Below are 18808 nucleotides of genomic sequence, written 5' to 3'. Positions count from 1 at the left end.
TACCCCTCCCCTCAGAAGTTTCGCGCCGAAACCCTTATTGGCGCCGGTGTTGCGTCTCCGCCCCACAATACACTGCCTCGCGTCGGACGTCCCACCCTATGGCACGCAAGCCCGAGATACTATCTCACGAGCATGTCAACTTCTGAGGGGAGGGGTATAAATAGTTATGAGAGATGAGGAAATGACAGCAATCCCCTTGAAAAAGGAGAACCGAAACGGCGTTGGGGAAGCGGAGGACAATATGGGTAAGGAGCACACTGCTCTTAGGATATTATTCTTATGATTGGAATTGCCTAGGTATTTATTGTGGATGTTTATAGTGCCTTATATACTGGTCAACTCCATAGTGAGCGATATTTACCATGTATATACTTTTTCATAGCCATAAAATGGATAGGTGCACTCTATATAGAGTAAGACACAATGATATTTGAATAACTTAGCACCTTTATATCTTCATGATGGTTTACATGCACTTCAGACACTTTATGTAACATAACCATATTTCCTCTATATGCTCTGATTATCTTCCTAACAAACCTCTGTTGTCTATATAATTTAATATTTTGTATGTTTTTTATGTATTAATTTTTGTACAATAAAATGATATATTTTATATAAGGGCTAGTGCAGAACTCTTGTTATTGACTAGGTATACAAATTAAACTTGATTGAGGTAGCGTCAACGCCGCCCCCCTTCTTGTCCACCCCTACAAATGACACACACCAAATATGTATTGAAATTTACCAACTATGGATAATTATTGGGAAGGGTGCAGCTTTGCCTTCTGCACCTTGACACAAATGTCAATGTAAATAACTAAATAACATGTTTATTAACCCCTTAAGCATCGGGCTGTTTTTTATTTTTGTACCCTTTGTTACCAAGGCTGTTTTAACACTTTTGCGGTGCTCATTTTTAGCTGTATATTTTCTTCTCTCTTGTTTACTGTACCCACTGTACTCACACAAGTTACATTGATTTTTTCCCGAATAAAACAAGGTCTTTCGGAGGGGCGTGGCTTGTCTTGCTTGGTGATGGCTGCTTAGGATTTTAGCTCCACAGCAGGAGCTGTGGATCCGCAAACATCCGACATTAGAATTCGCCATGGGTTGTTTGAAACGTCCCTCACAGCAACATGAAGCCCCAGACTCTCAACCCAGATCAACTGGACATTCTCTGCGGCACTATTTCCAGACCCCTGCAGTCTTGGAAACTCAGCCACCTTCTCCCAATAGTATATCTCCATCAGAGGAACAACCACACTTACCAACTGCGAGTCCACACCCCCGGCCGCAGTGTTGCAGGAGATGTTTCGATCGCTTTCGATCTCGAGGTGAGTGCGCCAATCGCCCTGGCAGTTCCACTCACCACCTTCAGCTTGAGAATAAGGGGGAATTCCAGGACACCAGGATCTTCTGCATCAAGTGCATCATTCACCATCTTCACCAACATAACGCCCTGACTTTTCGCTAAGGTTACTCAATTCGACGGAAGCTGTATTTTATTTACTTATTTATTTAATGATCTATCTACCGTATTTGCTCGATTATAAGACGAGGTTTTTTCCAGAGCAAATGCTCTGAAAAATACCCCTCGTCTTATAATCGGGGTCGTCTTATAATCAGACCTCAACTAGGTCTGACTATTAGATCCAGATGCCCCGCAGCGATGCAGGAGACCTGGATCCTCCTGTCTCCCCCCGCCCTCACTAAACGGTACTGCTGAGTCGCCGGTGCTTACTCCGGGCAGCATGTAGAGCTCTATTCGATTTGCATTGAGCTCTACACGCTGCCCGCACTAAGCACCGGGCAGCGTGTAGCGCTCTACGCGATTCGCGTAGACAACTTCCGCTGTAGCCGGGAGGAGGTGCAGTTAGCAGCAGGGGTTGTCTGCGTCCATCGCGCAGACCTTCCCCAGCTGTCAGAGATCAGAGTTCCCCGTGATCTCTGACAGCCGGGGAAGGTCTGCGCACCGGGGACTCAGAAGCTCTGGTAAGTTTGGAGGAGGGAGGGCGAGGGAGTGTTAAATGGGGGGCATAATGCCTTTTAAACCTCTATACGCCACTCTGCCTCCTGAAATGCCTTTTACCTCCCTATATGCCACTCTGCCCCATAATATGCCTTTTAACCCCCTAAATGCCAGAGTGTATAAGGCAATTCTGGAGGCAGGGTGGCACATATGGGGTCAAAAGGCATATCATGGGGCACAGTGGCATTTAGAGGGTTAAAAGACATATCATGGGGCACAGTGGCATATAGGGGGTATAAGGCATTTCTGGGGCAGAGTGGCAAGCCAGGGGGCAGATTGCAGGGGGCAGATATTTTTCTCAATCATAGCTTTTATAAAAAAAATTTGGGGGGTCGTCTTATAATCAGGGTCGTCTTATAATCGAGCAAATACGGTATATTTATTTAAATTTTTTTTTACTTTCAATACGCTGATGAGCTCGCTGGAAGTTTTTTATTGAGTGTTACGGCATTCTTTCTGTATTCTCTGCTTGTGTCTGAAGCGCACGTGCGCATATGTAGATTGTGGAACTCCTGGACCATTGGGACTTTCCTCATCGACGCTATAATCCTCATTTTCACCCCTACGGCATGACTTCTCATTTGTGTTATACCACTCAAAGTGGTATTTTCTATATTTAGTTATAACGTGCACTGTGGTTAATGTTTATTTGGCTGCTAAGAGGGTGTTTTTTTTTTTATATATATTATTTATTTCTACACGTCATTCCCATCTGGATTTAGTTCCAACCCGATTGTCCACCTTAGCTAAGTGAGCCGACGGCTTGGGCCTATTTACCTCTCCATCCCAGAGTTGGCATTATGGACTCACATGGGCCCTGATTCAGTAGTGACTGGAATTTTTCCCCCCTGCATAATCCCTGTCTCCACACATTTAGACCTCACTCTACTGGGAGATGGGCAAGGGCTCAACACTCCTGAGAAGTGCTTTCGGGTGTTTAGTGACCTTCGGCGTGCCTCCCCCTCAGTGGTATTGCTACAGGAGACTCCAGAGCCTGTCCTGGTTTGTGTGTTTGGGTGTCGGTGTGGCAGAGCCTGTCCTGGTGTGTGTGTGTCTGGGTATCGGTGTGGCAGAGCCTGTCCTGGTATGTGTGTATGGGTGTCAGTGTGGCAGAGCCTGTCCTGGTGTGTGAGTTTGGGTGTCGGTGTGGCAGAGCCTGTCCTGGTGTAAGTATTTGGTCATCTGTTTCCTGGCACTTTACTTACTGTAGGAATACACTGAACTGTTTAATTTTTTGAGGTATGTTGCAGATTCAGGCAGTGATTGTAAGGGTGGGGAGGTGCCAGAAAATCTTGTCCTCTCTCCAAAACATACACACTGATTGACAAACAAAACCAGTTAAATGCATTTATTTATATTTATAGCAACAATTCCCTTTACATTTTTAGCATCAAGTAATCACATCACATCGCATTTAATAAAATTTACCAGTTTGAAAATAGGTGATGAGGGAAAAACCAGTAATAAATTATTATAATATTTTCTCATGACTTTTCAACAATATATTCCATGCAGGAATATCATGACAAGCACTTTCAAACCAAAGAATCCAAAATGTTTATGATATAATACCGTATTTATCGTTAAGGACCAGGTTCATATTTAAATGTTAAGAAGTATTGCAGGCGCATCACCACTTGGGATTAGCGGATGCCTAGTGTTTTGTGAAGATGGTCCTGCTCACATCGGGCTTTGGGATTCCATTTTCTTAAAATCCATCAATCTGTTTATCAACCACCTCACGGATTACCGCTGGAATAAAAAAATATTAGAGGTTTATTTATTTATTTTTATTCCAATACAAAGTTACAATAGAAGTTTGCAAACCTACAGTACTGAATAAATACATTATGCTGCTCTGATGGATATGGTTTACATGCACAAAAAAACTACAAATTTTCATTGCTTAATCTCGTTTGAAATTATACTAATCTTCTTATACACTTTATAAAACATAATAAAATGTTTATAATACATGCTGCTTTACCAGATTCCTTCCCACAGAACATGAGGATTTATTAAAGAACCATGGTAGATGCCATCCGAAGTGGAACCAAAAAAGAATATTGTTGGAAAAAGCAGCCACTGATTTTGGCCTTGCATATAGAGCTATGGTGGCACTTAAAAAGGGCATAAGAAGACAACCCCCCGCATGCTCGGATGCCCATACACAGTGCAAGCTTTTTCAGGTGTCATGTCTTTCTTCATGAATCTATCTGCATTTCTGTCCACTCTGTTCACTACCACAAAAAGGCAGAGCCACAGAGACAGCCTCTCTTCCGTTCCTCCAATCGGGAGGAGAGGGTGTGCCCAGAATCTCCCTTCTGTTGCGGAAGTACATCTTGATCACTGACCTACTTAGGAGTCCTGTTCGCCCCTCATCAGGGAGGCACATCTCCCTGGAGTGAACCCATGTTGCTTTTGATCTTGAAACCCATGTGACTTTAGATGCTCAACAATTATATCCTTTAACACATTTTCCATTAATTTCCCCACTACTGAATCCCCCCCCTCCCGTCCTGAAACAGAAAAGCAGGGAAAAAAAGTTTATTCATTTGAAAAATAATAGTAAAAAATCATTAAAATATTAATAAAAAAAATAATAATGTGAGCTGTGATGTCATTGTGACATCACTGGCATGTTCAGGAGGTCCCTAAGAGGACCTCTAACCATTTTTGTGTAAAAAAATATATATAAAAAATACAAAAAAAAAATAAATAAAAATAAAATAATTTTTTAAAAAAAATATATATATAAAAAATAAATAAATAATTAAAAAACCTTACATCCCATTGCCCTAGCATAACATCTAGCCAGTATAACCCTCCTACCCCCGTTCACAACCCCCAAACCCGTTAAGCCATAGGCATAAAAATTATACAAAAAATGTACACCTTATAGTATGTTTCCCTGGTACTGGGAAAATATGGAAAATCTATATAAGTTAGGTATTTCTGAAATTAGGACACCTGAATTGATAAACCTGGAGGGGATTTTCCATCACTTTACCTAATTTTGTGAGGATTCAGAGGGAAAATGTAAAAAAAATAATCAGTTTTTTTTTTCTAATTTTCTCTAGTTTTTACTAAATTTCTCATTGTAAATTTTCAGCTAATCATCCAACTATGGTATCAAAAGAAAGCTCTATCTCTCCTTGAAAAAACAGTATATAGTTTACATGGGTACACTATTCACAGGAAAAGAGAATAATCTCTGAACCGACATAGCGCAAAAATGGCAAAATTGCTCCGGGCTTTGAGGTACCAAAAACCCCTGGGATTGAAAGGGTTAAACGGCATTGCTGTCATGCCTCGATTTTGAGGCATTCAGCAACACTGAAATCTGCAACAGGGGCTCCACGTGGCCCCTCCCCGGGGGGGGGTCAATGTCCGCCATACACTGTAAGGCAGGGATGCCCATTTTAAAACAGTTTAGGAGGCGATCAATAATTGTCTCCTAAGCATCAATGGTGTCGCTGAAATGCCGCAATAGCGAGGCATTTAGCGACACAGAACACCCATCCCAGGATGCACCATGACTGCTCCAGCACCACTGCAAGAGATTATACCTCTCATAAGATGGTGGCATCCTTTAAAAAAATAAACAAGTTTCCAAGAGGGTTCTGCATTTAAAATATATAAAAATGATATGAAAAAATAAAAATAGCTAAAAAAAAAGAGCAATGTCTCACATGCATGGGTATGTCATGTTTTGGGGCCAAAATTGAAACATACACAATACAGTTTTCAAACTTTGAATTTTGACACTTTCCTGGGCCTATGTCTCATTTGTGGCACAGTGGAAGTGTTTAAATTAAACCCCAATGTCAGAAAACCAGGGCTACAGAGGACTTAACCCCTTCTTCAGTTCTAATACTCAAAATACAAAAAAAAGCGAAGCGCAATATTCTAATTAAATATAAGTATTGCACCTTCTGGTGAAGTGGTGCAGTAAAGAACAAACTCCCCAAAACGTTCCTAATTAAATGCAATTTAAACCACACAAGTGTTTGTGCACCCAAATAATACGTGAGTAAATTATATGTGCAACACAAAAAAATATGTACAAAGATACCCTTCCAGCGAGAAAGAACAAAGTTTTAATGCATAACAGAAAGGCAAACTTGTTGTCCTCTGTTTCGGATGTTACAGAGTCCAGGCTTCAAACTTCGTAGCAACGCTACCACAAAGAGACGCCGTCTTAGTCCTCTGATCCAATGTCTACTCCTCCCAATGTTGTCAACACGCACTACGCGTTTTGCCTATCACTTCAATAATACTCACTTATTATTTGGGTGCGCAGACACTTGTGTGGTTTTGATCCTTCTTCAGTTGTGTTTACATGTTCTGGTTGTGCCCAGGAGAATAATACCACCCTAGTGTCACCTGGACCCATTGGATCGATACCCCCGGATTGCCGCTGCTCCCTTGGGATCACCCGGAAAACAAAGACTTAGGGTTATATGTGCTTGGTGGCCTAATTGTGGTGCCAGGCTGTATGGGCAGGGTATTGTTTGTGGTGATGGGATTATCTCCTTATCTGATAATTTAGTATATAAGACTATGCGTCTTCACAATAGAAGTGTTCTTTGTTTTCACCTCAACAAAGAACATGCTCCATTCCGGCAAAGTCCCGCCTCATCTCTTTAACGCTAGTTCTGTCTAGTGCTGAGAGGGTTCATCGCCAAAGTCTCGGGAAGGAAGCAATGATCTGGAGGGTGTACCCAGTCAGGCTACAGGACCCGGGATAGGGCAGTGACAGACCCTGGAGGGTTAGGGAAGACGAGAACAGAGTGGGAGAAGGAGTTACTGTACTTCTGTTCTGATGACCCAGACAAATTCTGACACAACCTTTTACGCATAGTGCATGACATTCCCCTGACCTGACCTGTCAGCTAGGTATATGGAAGAAATTACACTGTATTACCCAAACCTTACCCAAACCCCAGCAAGGTGAAGAGCAGCCAGGCATATGGCCTGTTCACCTTGCGGATCAGTTGACAGTAACCTAGAGAGACCAAGCTAGGCAGGTGATCTCACAGCACCAGAAAATATTTTCCTCCATCCCTGGGTATGATACAGTTGCAGTACACCCGGTAGAGACCACGGGGCAACCACCAATAAAGCAGGGAGGGCAGGGAGATGCATTGAGCCTCACAACATCCCCTGTGCTTCCACGGGAGGTCTAGTATCCAAGCGGGATAGAAAGACCCACTTCTGCGTAGACTACCACAGAGTTAATGACCGGACCACAACCGACGCTCAGGGCCGGCCCTACCATGGAGCAGAGTGGGGCAATTGCTCCAGGCAGCACTTTGCCACCCCAAGCTCTTTTTTTTTTTTAAAGCGGAAGAGAGAAAGAGGGCGCCGAGTGGTTTTCGCTTACCAAGTTGTCAGTACCCGCTTGGCGCCCCTCTCTCCTCCTCTACAAGCCCTCTAGCTCGGTCTCGGTGCTGGCTTGTAATGCTGAGCACTGGAAGACAACGTAATTTCCGCCGCTCAGCATTACAAGCATTACAGCATTATTACTTTAATAAATCTGCCTGAGCTGGAACCCTTGAGTGCCTGGAGCCTTTATTTATTTTGTTCTAATTTAAGGTCACCTGATATGAGGATGTTGGGTAAAGATGGGTTGAGATGGGTAGAGTGAGTCACAGTTAGAAGGAAGCAAGCAGAGCAGAAACTGGTGATTTCATGATGGTTACTATGTTAACTCTAAAAACCTTGTAAACTGTTAAAAAGAGTTACACATTTCCAGAATAATTTCTGCAACTTTATAACACTATGTCTGTGCATACCTGGCTGACATAGCAATCTAGTGACACCTGGGAAGAACACTTGGTTCACCTTGACATTGTGTTAGACCGCACTACGGCTGCAGGTCCAACCCTGAAGCCAGAAAAATGTACGGTAGGCATAGCCGAGGTATCTTACCTAGGGCACTAGGTGGGTAGTGGGCGACAACGACCGGAACCTGCCAAAATAGAGGTTGTTGCCAATTGGCCCACCCCCAAAACGAAGACCCAGGTCTTCTCCATAGCTAAGCACTTGACTGACCTGACCAAAAAGAAGCTTCCCAGATATGTATTGTGGTCTCCAGAGTGTGAAACCGCTTTCCAAAGCCTAAAAGATGCCCTAACTTCTGCACCCGTGTTAACCGCTCATGACCCTTCAAAATGCTTCTCTGTCCACAAAGATGCCTCCAGTTTCAGATTAGGAGCAGTGCTGAGTGAGAGCCGACAGCAGTGAGCACCCAGTCGCATACATCAGCCGGAAGCTGCTGCTCAGGGAAGTCGGGCATGCAGCTGTAGAGAAGCTACGCCTGGCACTGGAATGGGCTCTTATAAAACTCCATCCATAACTCTATGGACAGTCCTTCACAGTGCTCACTGACCAAAACCCTTTGATTTGGCTGAACAGAGTCTCTGGGGATAATAGGCGATTGTTTTGGTGGAGCCTTGCCCTGTAGCCCTATAATTTTACTGTACAGTATTGGTGTCAGGCCGGGGTGTTGAGTATAATGTAGGAAAACAGGTCAGAGTCCACAAATGTCCAAGCACAAGGGAAAATTCAAAAGAGAAGTTGAGGCTGTGTCAAGGCAGGCAGCAAACAATCAGTATCAGGGTCACAATTTAGGGGTCGAAGCAGGCAGCAATTATCAATATTGAGGCCACAATCCAGGGGTTGAGGCAGGCAGCTATTATCAATATTGAGGTCACAATCCAGGGGTCAGAACCAGGAAGACTTAAAAGTATTTTGAAGAGGATGTAGCAAGGTACACAGCAAGGTTTATATAGGGGCAGTAGGAAGGTCTCCTCTCTCCCGTTGAACCAGACAGGAGGTGAAGTAAGAAGACTCTGCCTCCTCTCCCTTCTACTTGGAGACTCCCCTTTGGCTGCCACACCCACGAGACAAAGCCACATACCCCTCCTGGTCAGAAGGGAGGTCTGGGATGCGACCTACACTGTGGAAGTATGGCCGCACCACGGAAACACCAGCGGTTGGGAGCGGCGGTCCGGGGTGGCCGGGAAGCTAGCCTCTCCGGACGACCATTTACTGACAGGATCATGCCTGCAGAGAAGGAGAAGTCCAGGAAGGATTCACTGACCCCGGAATCAAGAAGGATAAAGGAATTGAGAAATGAGGGGCTATACTGTTCAGTAATAGGTGATTAAACAGAGAAGATGTCTTACCTATCGGTGGTGCCTTGGGGCATTCATGAACCAGGTGCTCAGAGTCCCCGCAATACATGCATATATTCTCCTTTTGACATTGAGCCCTCTCTGTCTCCAAGAGAGGTCCTCGGGCTAGTCCTATTCGCATAGGTAGCTCAGTAGCTGATGTTGATGAAGGAGGCATGGAGGAAGCAATCATAGGACGTGCTGAGTGGCCAGGACGCGTGAGGGGCAGTGGGTTGCGTTCCAGTCGGCATATGCGGATTCTACAATCCACTTGAGTCACGGTATAGATCGTAGCATCCAAAGCGTGAGGTGTTTCCACTTGAGCCAATTCATCCTTGAGGGATTCCACTAAATCTAGTTGAAACTGATGGAGTAGGGCTGGCTCGTTCCAGCTGGTCTCCACCACTAGGCGCCGGAAATCGGTAATATAGTCCTCCACGGGTCAGCGAGGAGAGATGCTGGGTAAGCAGCAGGTGGTGGGCCCAGGTAATGGGGCTGTCCATAAGGAGTGATATGGCGGCCCTTACTCTTACGCAGTCAGTGGTATAAGTCCAGGACTTGAGAACAAACAAAAAGCAGCACGCGTCAACCTTAAGGTCGGGGGTGCAGCCTACACGGAAGTATGATCGCACCACGGAGAGACTGGCGGCTGGGAGCAGCGGTCTGGGGTGGCAGCCCCTGGTGAGAGGTGAGTTGTGGCCTCTGAGCCTGGGCAAGCAGAATGGAAATGCAGACGGGCTTTCCTGGTAAATCGACCTGACTCCTACATAGCTTCCCTGGACAGCCCCAGGCCGACCCGCTGAGGACCTAGCCGGGTGTACCGGACTATGGGTCAAGGGGTGAGTAATGTCACGGAACCAAGGCTTAAGAGGACTTTTAAACACTTCTTCAGTTATGTTTACATGTTTTGGTTGTGCCCAGGAGTATAATCCCACCCTTGTGTCACTCAGACCCATTGGATCGATTCCCCGGGATCACCGCTACTCCCTTAGGATCACCTCGAAAACTATTTATGGTTATACAGGCATTGCTGTGCTTGGTGCCCTGATTGTGATTCCGGGCTGTATGGATGAGATTATTTCATTATCTGATGGAGTTTGTATAAGGCTGTGTGTTTTCAAACAGTAAAGAGTAAAGGCTCCATTCCAGTCCCGCTTCATCTCTATAGCGCTAGTTCTGTCTAGCGCTGAGAAGGGTTAGTGGCGAAGGTGTCTGGAAGGAAGCAACAATCTGACGGGTGTACCTAGTCAGGGTACAGGACCCACACACACATAAAACTATATATATCATATATATGATATATATATATATATATATATACACACCGCATTTGCTTAAAATACCGTATTGGCTCGAATATAGGCCGCACTTTTTTCCCCCACTTTAAGTCTTTAAAGTGGGGGTGCGGCCTATATTTGGGGTCTAGCGCCCGACGCCCGGGACATGCAGTTCCGGGCGCTGGGCAGGCAGCAGGGATAGGATACAGATCCCGCGCAGCGGTGCAGGGGAGTGCCGGCACGGGAGATTGTCTAAGCGCATCGTGCAGACGTTCACCGGGTGCAGTGATGCGCGCGTAAACAACCTCCTCTGCCGGCACTGCCGATGTGCTTTAACCATCTCCCTTGCCGGGAATTCCCACTAGGGGAGTCCCGGCAAGGGAGAGTGTTAAAGCACATCGTGCAGACGTGCCGGCAACAGAGGTCGTTTACGCACATCGCCGCAGCCGGTGAACGTCTGCACGATGCGTTTTACCTCTGCCCCCAAGACTTACCAGAGCAGACTCCAGGGTGTCTTGCGGGGCCGGCGGGGGACATCTACGCAATACGCGTATACAACATCCGGTGCCGGCACATCCGGTACCGGAAGTTGTATTGCGTAGATGTCCCCCGCCGGCCCCGCAAGACACCCGGGAGTCTGCTCTGGTAAATCGGGGGGGCAGTGGCAGCATATCTTGGGGGGGGACAGTGGCAGCATATCTCGGGGGGGAAGAGGACAGTGGCAGCGTATCTTGGGGGGACAGAGTGGCAGCGTATCTCGGGGGGGACAGAGTGGCAGCATATCTGGGGGGGCAGAGTGGCAGCATATCTCGGGGGGGGAGGACAGTGGCAGCATATCTCGGGGGGGGGGCAGTGGCAGCGTATCTTGGGGGGGACAGAGTGGCAGCATATCTCGGGGGGGGCAGAGTGGCAGCATATCTATTAAAAAAAACGTTTTCTTTAAAAAAGCACCAAACTTTTAGGGCGCGGCCTATATTCGGGTGCGGCCTATATCCGAGCCAATACGGTATAAGACGACCCTGATTATAAGACAACCCCCCAAAATATGTGAATATTCATTTAGGGAAAAAAAGAAAGGGCCTGAATAAAAGACTACTCTATAGGAAAAACAGTTTACTAGTAAATATTAATTTACATGTAAACTATTTTTTCATATTTAATAAAAACTATGATTGATTTTTTTTTAATGTTATTTCCTTTTATATGCCACTCTGCCCCAGATATGCCTTTAAACCCTCTATATGCCACTCTGCCTCCCTGACATGCATTTTAACCCCCTATTTGTCACTCTCCCCCAGATATGCCTTATACCCCCTATATGCCACCCTGATATGCTTTTTAACCCCCTATATGCCACTCAACCCTCCCCATGCCACTCTTAACCCCCCACAACTTACCAGTGCATCCCTTTTACTTGCGACCCGTGCTTCAGACTCCCTGGTGTGTGGCAGCTGGAGGAGGTCTGTGCGCTGCAGACCTCTGCTTCTGCGGCATCACATGACCTTCCGGTTCTCCACCATAGAAGCCCCGGTGGAAGTGCCGGCAGCAACGGAGGTTGTCTGTGCGCATCCCGCAAGCGTTCACCGGCTCCACCGGCTGCCAGAGAGGCGGATGCGGGTCCCCTGCAGTGTTGCGGGGGATCTGGATCTTAGTCTTGTAGTCAGACCTCTATTTGAGGTCTGATTAGAAGATGATCTCCAATATAAGACAAGGGATATTTTTCAGAGCATTTGCTCTGAAAAAACCTTGTCTTATAATTGATCAAATACGGTATAAGTTAAAAACCAACGGTTGGTGGAGAGTATACCAGGCATTTGGAGTGGCACACATTGGGAAAAGAGGCAAATACATGTGGAGGGGGGTTTTTCCAACTTAATTTACAGGGAATATTTAACTATACTAAGTATTAAAGTTCCATGAAAACTTTGTGGCTGCCACATGGTAAACAGGAGTGATATATGTAATTTGCTAAACTCTGTAGACTGAATATTTGTTACAAAGATATAATGTTATAAAGTGGCGCTTTACAAGGTTTGCATATACCAGTTTACGAAAAGACTCACAATCAAGTATTCTTCTTCCTAGATTCTTCTTCTGTAGGTTTTTGTCAACTTCTTCCATCAGCCATGGCATGAACTCCGACTCTACATCTATTTGAATGCAAACACATTTCTAATATTATAACTTATATCATGCATTTTCCAAAACAAACATTTAACAAATAATGACTGGGCTTAAATTTCTTATTTTTGTTTATCAATTTCTTTATCAATTAATTCCATTTGAAGGTACACATTAAGAATAAAAGGGCACACCCAACAAATTTTTATTGAGCACAAAATTGAGGTGTATATCTTGGGAGGAAGTGGGTATTCAGGCATTGCTCCTTATTTAAATATAAGTGATTTTGTCTACTGTGAGAAAAGATGTATAGATACACCTTGCCTTAATTCCCAGACATAAATCCGCTTATACGGTATTTGCTCGATTATAAGATGACCCCCAAAAATCTGAATATTAATTTAGGAAAAAAGAAAAAGCCTGAATATAAGACTACCCTATACGAAAAACATTTTACTAGTAAATATTAATTCATGTAAACAATTTTTTTCACTTTTAATAAAAGCTATGATTGAGAAAAATATTTTTTTGGTTTTTATTTCCTTTTATTTGCCAACATACTGCCCAGTTATGCACATCTGCCCCAAGGCTTGACACTCTGCCCCCGGACTCATGCCTTATACCCCCTATATGACACTCTGCCTCCCTGATATGCCTTATACCCTCCTATATGCCACTCTGACCCATGATATGACTGAGGAATTCTCCTCTCTGGCAGCTGGGGAAAGTCTGCGCGATGCACGTAGACAACCTCCGCTGCTGCCGGCACTTTCGCCAGCACTCAGTGATAGAAGCCCTGGTTACCAGACAGGAGGATCCAGGTCCCCTGCAGCGCTGCGGGGGATCTGGATCTTAGTCTTGTAGGCAGACCTGTATTTGAGGTCTGATTAGAAGACACCATGATTATAAGATGAGGGGTATTTTTCAGAGCATTGTAATCATTAATAGCAAATTAAGTTTTGGGGAAATGCCCAAATTAATCAATACTGAAAAAATATATGTGGCACACTGAATTAAAAAACATGCATGCCACAAATGTGGCTCTTTTGCCCCCACAAAGACAAACCCAAAAATGGGTGGTATCACTGTACTCGGGAAATGTTGCTAAACCCATATTGGGGAGTTGTGTGACAGTGACATATACCAGGAGCTGTAAATTCACACCTGAGCTAAAAGGTGTGTGAGAGGAAAAAAAAACGCAAAAAAAATAACTACCACAAAGATTGGAATAGACTGGAGGTGGAATTAGTACATGGAAAGAGTTGAAATACCCTGGGTGTCTAGTCTTCAAAAATATACAGTTTGATGAACTAAACTGCACATGGGGCAGAATTACCAGATTTGGAAAAAATGGTATTGAACTAGCAAAATGCTAATTGTAATAATTGCCCTATAACATGCAGAAAAAAACCCATAAAAACACTGGGTATTTCTGAACTTAAGACAATTTAGTTTTTTTTAATTATCTTTTATAGATGAGTAAAAACTATTTCAAGTAAAATTCAGAAAAAGTAATTTTTTTTCACCATATTTTTTACATTTTTTATAGTAAATGATATGATACAATCAAAATAATGACATCTAAAAGATTCAAAAGAAAGCCCTCCTTGTCCTGAAAAAAACAATATATAACTTGTGTGGGTTCAGTAAATGGGAAAGAAGAATATTATAGCTACGAGCACAGTAGAAATGTTAAAATAGCCATTGCCACGAAGGGGTTAATAAACATTGTTTTGCTTTTGCGTTAATAGTTGCAGTGCTACGCCTGATTAACCGTCAAGGGGAATAGTCTTAATGCTCCTCATTAAATACTCTAGGTTGTCCATGTAACAAAAATATATACGTTTGTGGGGATATTTTCATTTGTAAAGCTAAGTGTAAAAATGTCATTATGAAAACAGTAACAGGCAAAAGACCACAAGACCCAAAAAAAGCCTATGCAAAAATGTTATCAAAAGAAAGCTCAATCTCTCCCTAAAAACAATATATATTTTACATGGGTACACTATTCACGAAAAAGGTAAGTTATTGTGGAGCCAACAAATGGTAAAAATAGCTCTGGTATTTACAGTATGAAAACCCCCAGTACTGAAGGGGTTAATAAATAAAATGCTAATATAGCCGGTTGTCCGGTGAAACGCGTTGAGAGAGAGGGATAAATTGGGAAGTTCCTGCTGCTGGACGGTGGACCTGTGCCTGGTTTAAAGTTGATTACCTTGTACACGCTTTTGTACATTTTGTCTGTTCTACGAAGAATTAAAGAATATTTTATGATGACTGCATTTATGTCCTTGGAAATGTGAGTGCACTACTTACTTGCAATACTGCTAAGCCTCATTTGCATACAGAGTCACACTATTTTTTTTTGTCAAAAATCTCTTTTTCCCCTATGTGGATGTGCGCCCCATATGGAAGAGTAATATAGTTGTGTTATAAAAAATATTTGCCTGTCTGATTTTCATAACAAGAAAGATGTTTTAAGTATGCGTGTCCCTTTGGAATTATCAGCATGTATCTATAGGTTTGTCTTAAAATATGATATGGTCTTCAATAATTACAATAATAAACAAACAATCTGTTTTAACTAATAACACACTAAGTAATGTCAGTAGCATACCTAAAGGGGGGTGGTGCCGCGACGGGCGCCTAACGCTGACCTGCAGACAGTGCGTGGACGCCACAGAAGTGAGTTGCAGGTCCCCATTAGGCGGCCGCATAGATACCTGAGCGGCTACAGTGATGATCAGCCAGCCCCCCCGGACCAGTGATCAGGAAGAGAGGTAAAGAGGTACGGGAAAGTGAATGAATGAATGGAGTAAGTGTTTAGGGGCAGTGGTGGCACAACCATGCTGCTTCAGGGGCAGAGGTGGCACAGGCAGACTGTTTGAGGGGCAGAGGTGGCACAGGCAGGCTGTTTGAGGGGCAGAGGTGGCACAGGCAGGCTGCTTTAAGGGGGACTTTAAGGGGGACAGAAATGGGACTGGCAGGCTGTTTGGAGGGGCAGAGGTGGCACAGACAGGCTTCTTCAGGGACAGAGTTGACACAGGCAGGCTGTTTCAGGGGCAGTGGTGGCACAACCATGCTGCTTCAGGGGCAGAGTTGGCACAGGCAGGCTGTTTGAGGGGCAGAGGTGGCACAGGCAGGCTGTTTCAGGGGCAGCGATGGCACAGCCAGGCTGCTTCAGGGGGCAGTGGTGGCACAGCCAGGCTGCTTCAGGGGCAGTAGTGGCACAGGCAGGCTGTTTTAGGAGCAGCTGTGGCACAGGCGGCTGTTTTAGGGGAAGCAGTGGCACGAGGAGGCTGTTTTAGGGGCAGCAGTGGCATGGGGGGATGTTTTAGGGGCAGAGGCCTACCATGTCAAAGTCTGGCTTACAGTATAGTGATAGGGGTTATGCTGCACTGTCGTCAATGTCTGGCTCAGTATATAGTAATGGGAGTTATGCTGCTCCATATTTGTTCAGTAAATGTTATTTATTTAAACTTATTCAATTTATTTATAAGTTAATAATTTCTTTTTTTTCAGATTTCTATTTTTTTCCAGTTGACATACAATTTACAACTTTGTGAAATAAATATTCTTGCAAACAATTTTTTTTTGTAGGGTGGTGCGCATATCAGAGAGTTTACAAATTAACAGTCCCCAGTTAGACAAATTGTTTATAAATGGAGATGATTTGGTACTGTGGCTACTCTCCTTAGAAGTGGACGCCCAGAAAATATGACTCCAAGGACACAACAAAGAATGCTCAATGACAGGGCCAGCCTTAGGGGTGTGCGACCTGTGCACAGGGCGCCATGGTTGCAGGGGCGCCTGACCGGGACATAGATTAAAGCATCGGTTTTTTTTTTTGTTAAACTTTATTTAACATCATTGATGTTAAATAAAGTTTAAAAAAAAAAAAAACGATGCTTTAATCTAAGTCCCGGTCAGGGGCGCCGAGCGGTTGCTCGTGAAGTTCTCGGCAACCACTCGGCGCCCCTTACTCTCCGTGACTCCGTCGCGGTGCCAGCATCTCATGTTGAGCGCCGGACTATACCGGCGCTCAACATGAAATGCCGGCAGAGCGAGAAGATGGATGCCTCCCGCTCTTACCGCAGGACTCCGGCAACAAGGTAAGTGGGGGTGGGGGGGGTAGTTTGAAGGGGCAGAGGGGGGGGGTAGTTTGAAGGGGCAGAGGGGGGGGTAGTTTGAAGGGGCAGAGGGGGGGGTAGTTTGAAGGGGTAGAGGGGAGGGGTAGTTTGAGGGGGGGTAGTTTAAAGGGGCAGAGAGGGCGGGTAGTTTGAAGGGGCAGAGAGGGGGGGTAGTGAGGGGGGGCGCCAGAGGAGTAGTCCGCACAGGGCGCCACAACGCCTAAGGCCGGCTCTGCTCAATGGGGTAAAAAAATAAAACCCAAAGTAACAGCTAATGGCTTGAAGGAATAGCTGTTTGCCTGAAGTTTGCCAAGGACAAACTTGACACTCTGCAATGTTTCTGAGAAAATGTTTTGTGGACTAATGGAACCAAGGTTGAATTGCTCAGGAAGAACATGCAGCACTACACATGGCATAAAAGAGGACCACATACCCACATGAAAACATTGACCCAAAGGTAAAGGGAGCATCATGATTTAGGGCTGCTTTGTTGCCTCAGGACCTGGACATCTAGCTATCATCAAGGGGACAATGAGTTTATCAAGGTATTGTAACAGGTTCACCAAGAGAGCTGTAGTAACTCCCAGAGATCACCCAGTATCCTCCTGTTGTCCCCAGAACTTCCAGCACCAGCCAGCATGCACACCTTGGAACCCTGCTATGTGTACCCAATAAGTAGACACAACTACATTGAACTGAGTACAACAGGAATGAACAGTTTATTCTTGTAAAACATAGACTCATATGGCCACAGAACTTCATTAACATAAATCAACATTGATAAAACAGGTACATGTAGACAACCCAACATTTAATCCCATTTAGCTACTGAATCTCCCCCTGGCAGCCAGTGGCGACTCTAGAAACAATATATAGGGGGGGGCACACAAGATGCCACAGTCAAACTGGGGGGGCATTAATAATTTCCACCATTAAATCATACCACTGAAAAAACACACACACACACACACACATACACACACACACATATATATGTATATATATGTATATATATATATTGCCAAAAGTAATGTGCTATGGAATGATACTTTTGTTTTTGGACAATACAATACTTGATCATTCAACATGGGAAGCCTGAAGCCACAATTTAGTACGACTAATCCTTGAAATCCTTTAAACAACACAATACCTTAACTTTTCCACTAAATGATTTCAGGGCCTAATATTAGTCCCTGCTGCCGATATATATATAAATATATATATAAATATTACACCCTGCTGCCGATAGCAGGTATAGATCAACACATTAACACACAAACCCAGCTTTGCATGTATAGATCAATTGAAATTCACTTGTGATCTCAGCACTGAAGGTATATATCAAATAAACAGAATCAGACATACAAATCCTGTATTTGCAGGTATACAATAATAATATATGAAATGTAGCTTTGCAGGTATAGATCAAATCAATACATGGAAACAGCATTGCAGGTATTAATCAACTGAACAAGACATACAAACCCTGTATTTGCAGGTATACATAAATAATGTATGGAAACATAGCATAGCAGATATGGATCTACAGAAGAACACACAAACCAAGCTTTGCAGGTACAGATCAATTGGAATTCACATAAAAACACGGCATTAAAGGTATATTTAAAACCCCCTAAATTACAGGCATAGATCACAGGTTGCACACCCCAAAGTCAGCCCTGGCGTCCACACTGCCCACATAGAACCTGGCCAGCACCCAGATAACACACATAGGATTTGCCATCTTTGTCCCATATACACCCTGCCTGTGCCATCTTGTTCCCCAAGGCTCAAACATCCTGCTAGTGCCATCTTTGCCCTTCCACAATTATACATACCGTATATTCCGGCGTATAAGACGACTTTTTAACCCCAAAAAATCTTCTTAAAAGTGGGGGGTCGTCTTATACGCCGGGTACTTACCAAGCCGGAGGTTCCCACGAAGCCACCAATCTCTCTAATCACTACGCGCCGGCTATAGATGCCGAGCGCAGGGATGCCGTCATGTCCCGGCGCCCGGCATCAATTGCTGGCGCGTAGTGATGAGGGAGCAGGGAAGCCCGAGGT

The 18808-nt window shown here is 44.4% G+C and overlaps 1 protein-coding gene across 1 annotated transcript in view; it reads right to left on the bottom strand.

Annotated features, from left to right (window-relative positions):
• Window positions 1-3365: 3365 nt before the first annotated feature.
• Window positions 3366-18808, bottom strand: part of RSPH3 (radial spoke head 3) — an 84291-nt gene continuing 68848 nt past the window's right edge. Inside the window, 3 exon segments of the mRNA XM_053460881.1 lie at window positions 3366-3757; window positions 3759-3784; window positions 12554-12640. Of these exon segments, the coding sequence (XP_053316856.1) occupies window positions 3713-3757; window positions 3759-3784; window positions 12554-12640 (158 nt within the window). The 3' untranslated portion in view covers window positions 3366-3712.

Source organism: Spea bombifrons, chromosome 3 (genome assembly GCF_027358695.1).
Source record: "Spea bombifrons isolate aSpeBom1 chromosome 3, aSpeBom1.2.pri, whole genome shotgun sequence".
NCBI classification, from domain to species: domain Eukaryota; kingdom Metazoa; phylum Chordata; class Amphibia; order Anura; family Pelobatidae; genus Spea; species Spea bombifrons.
Note: the sequence above shows the minus strand (reverse complement) of the source record. Positions and strands in the feature narration are given on the sequence as shown.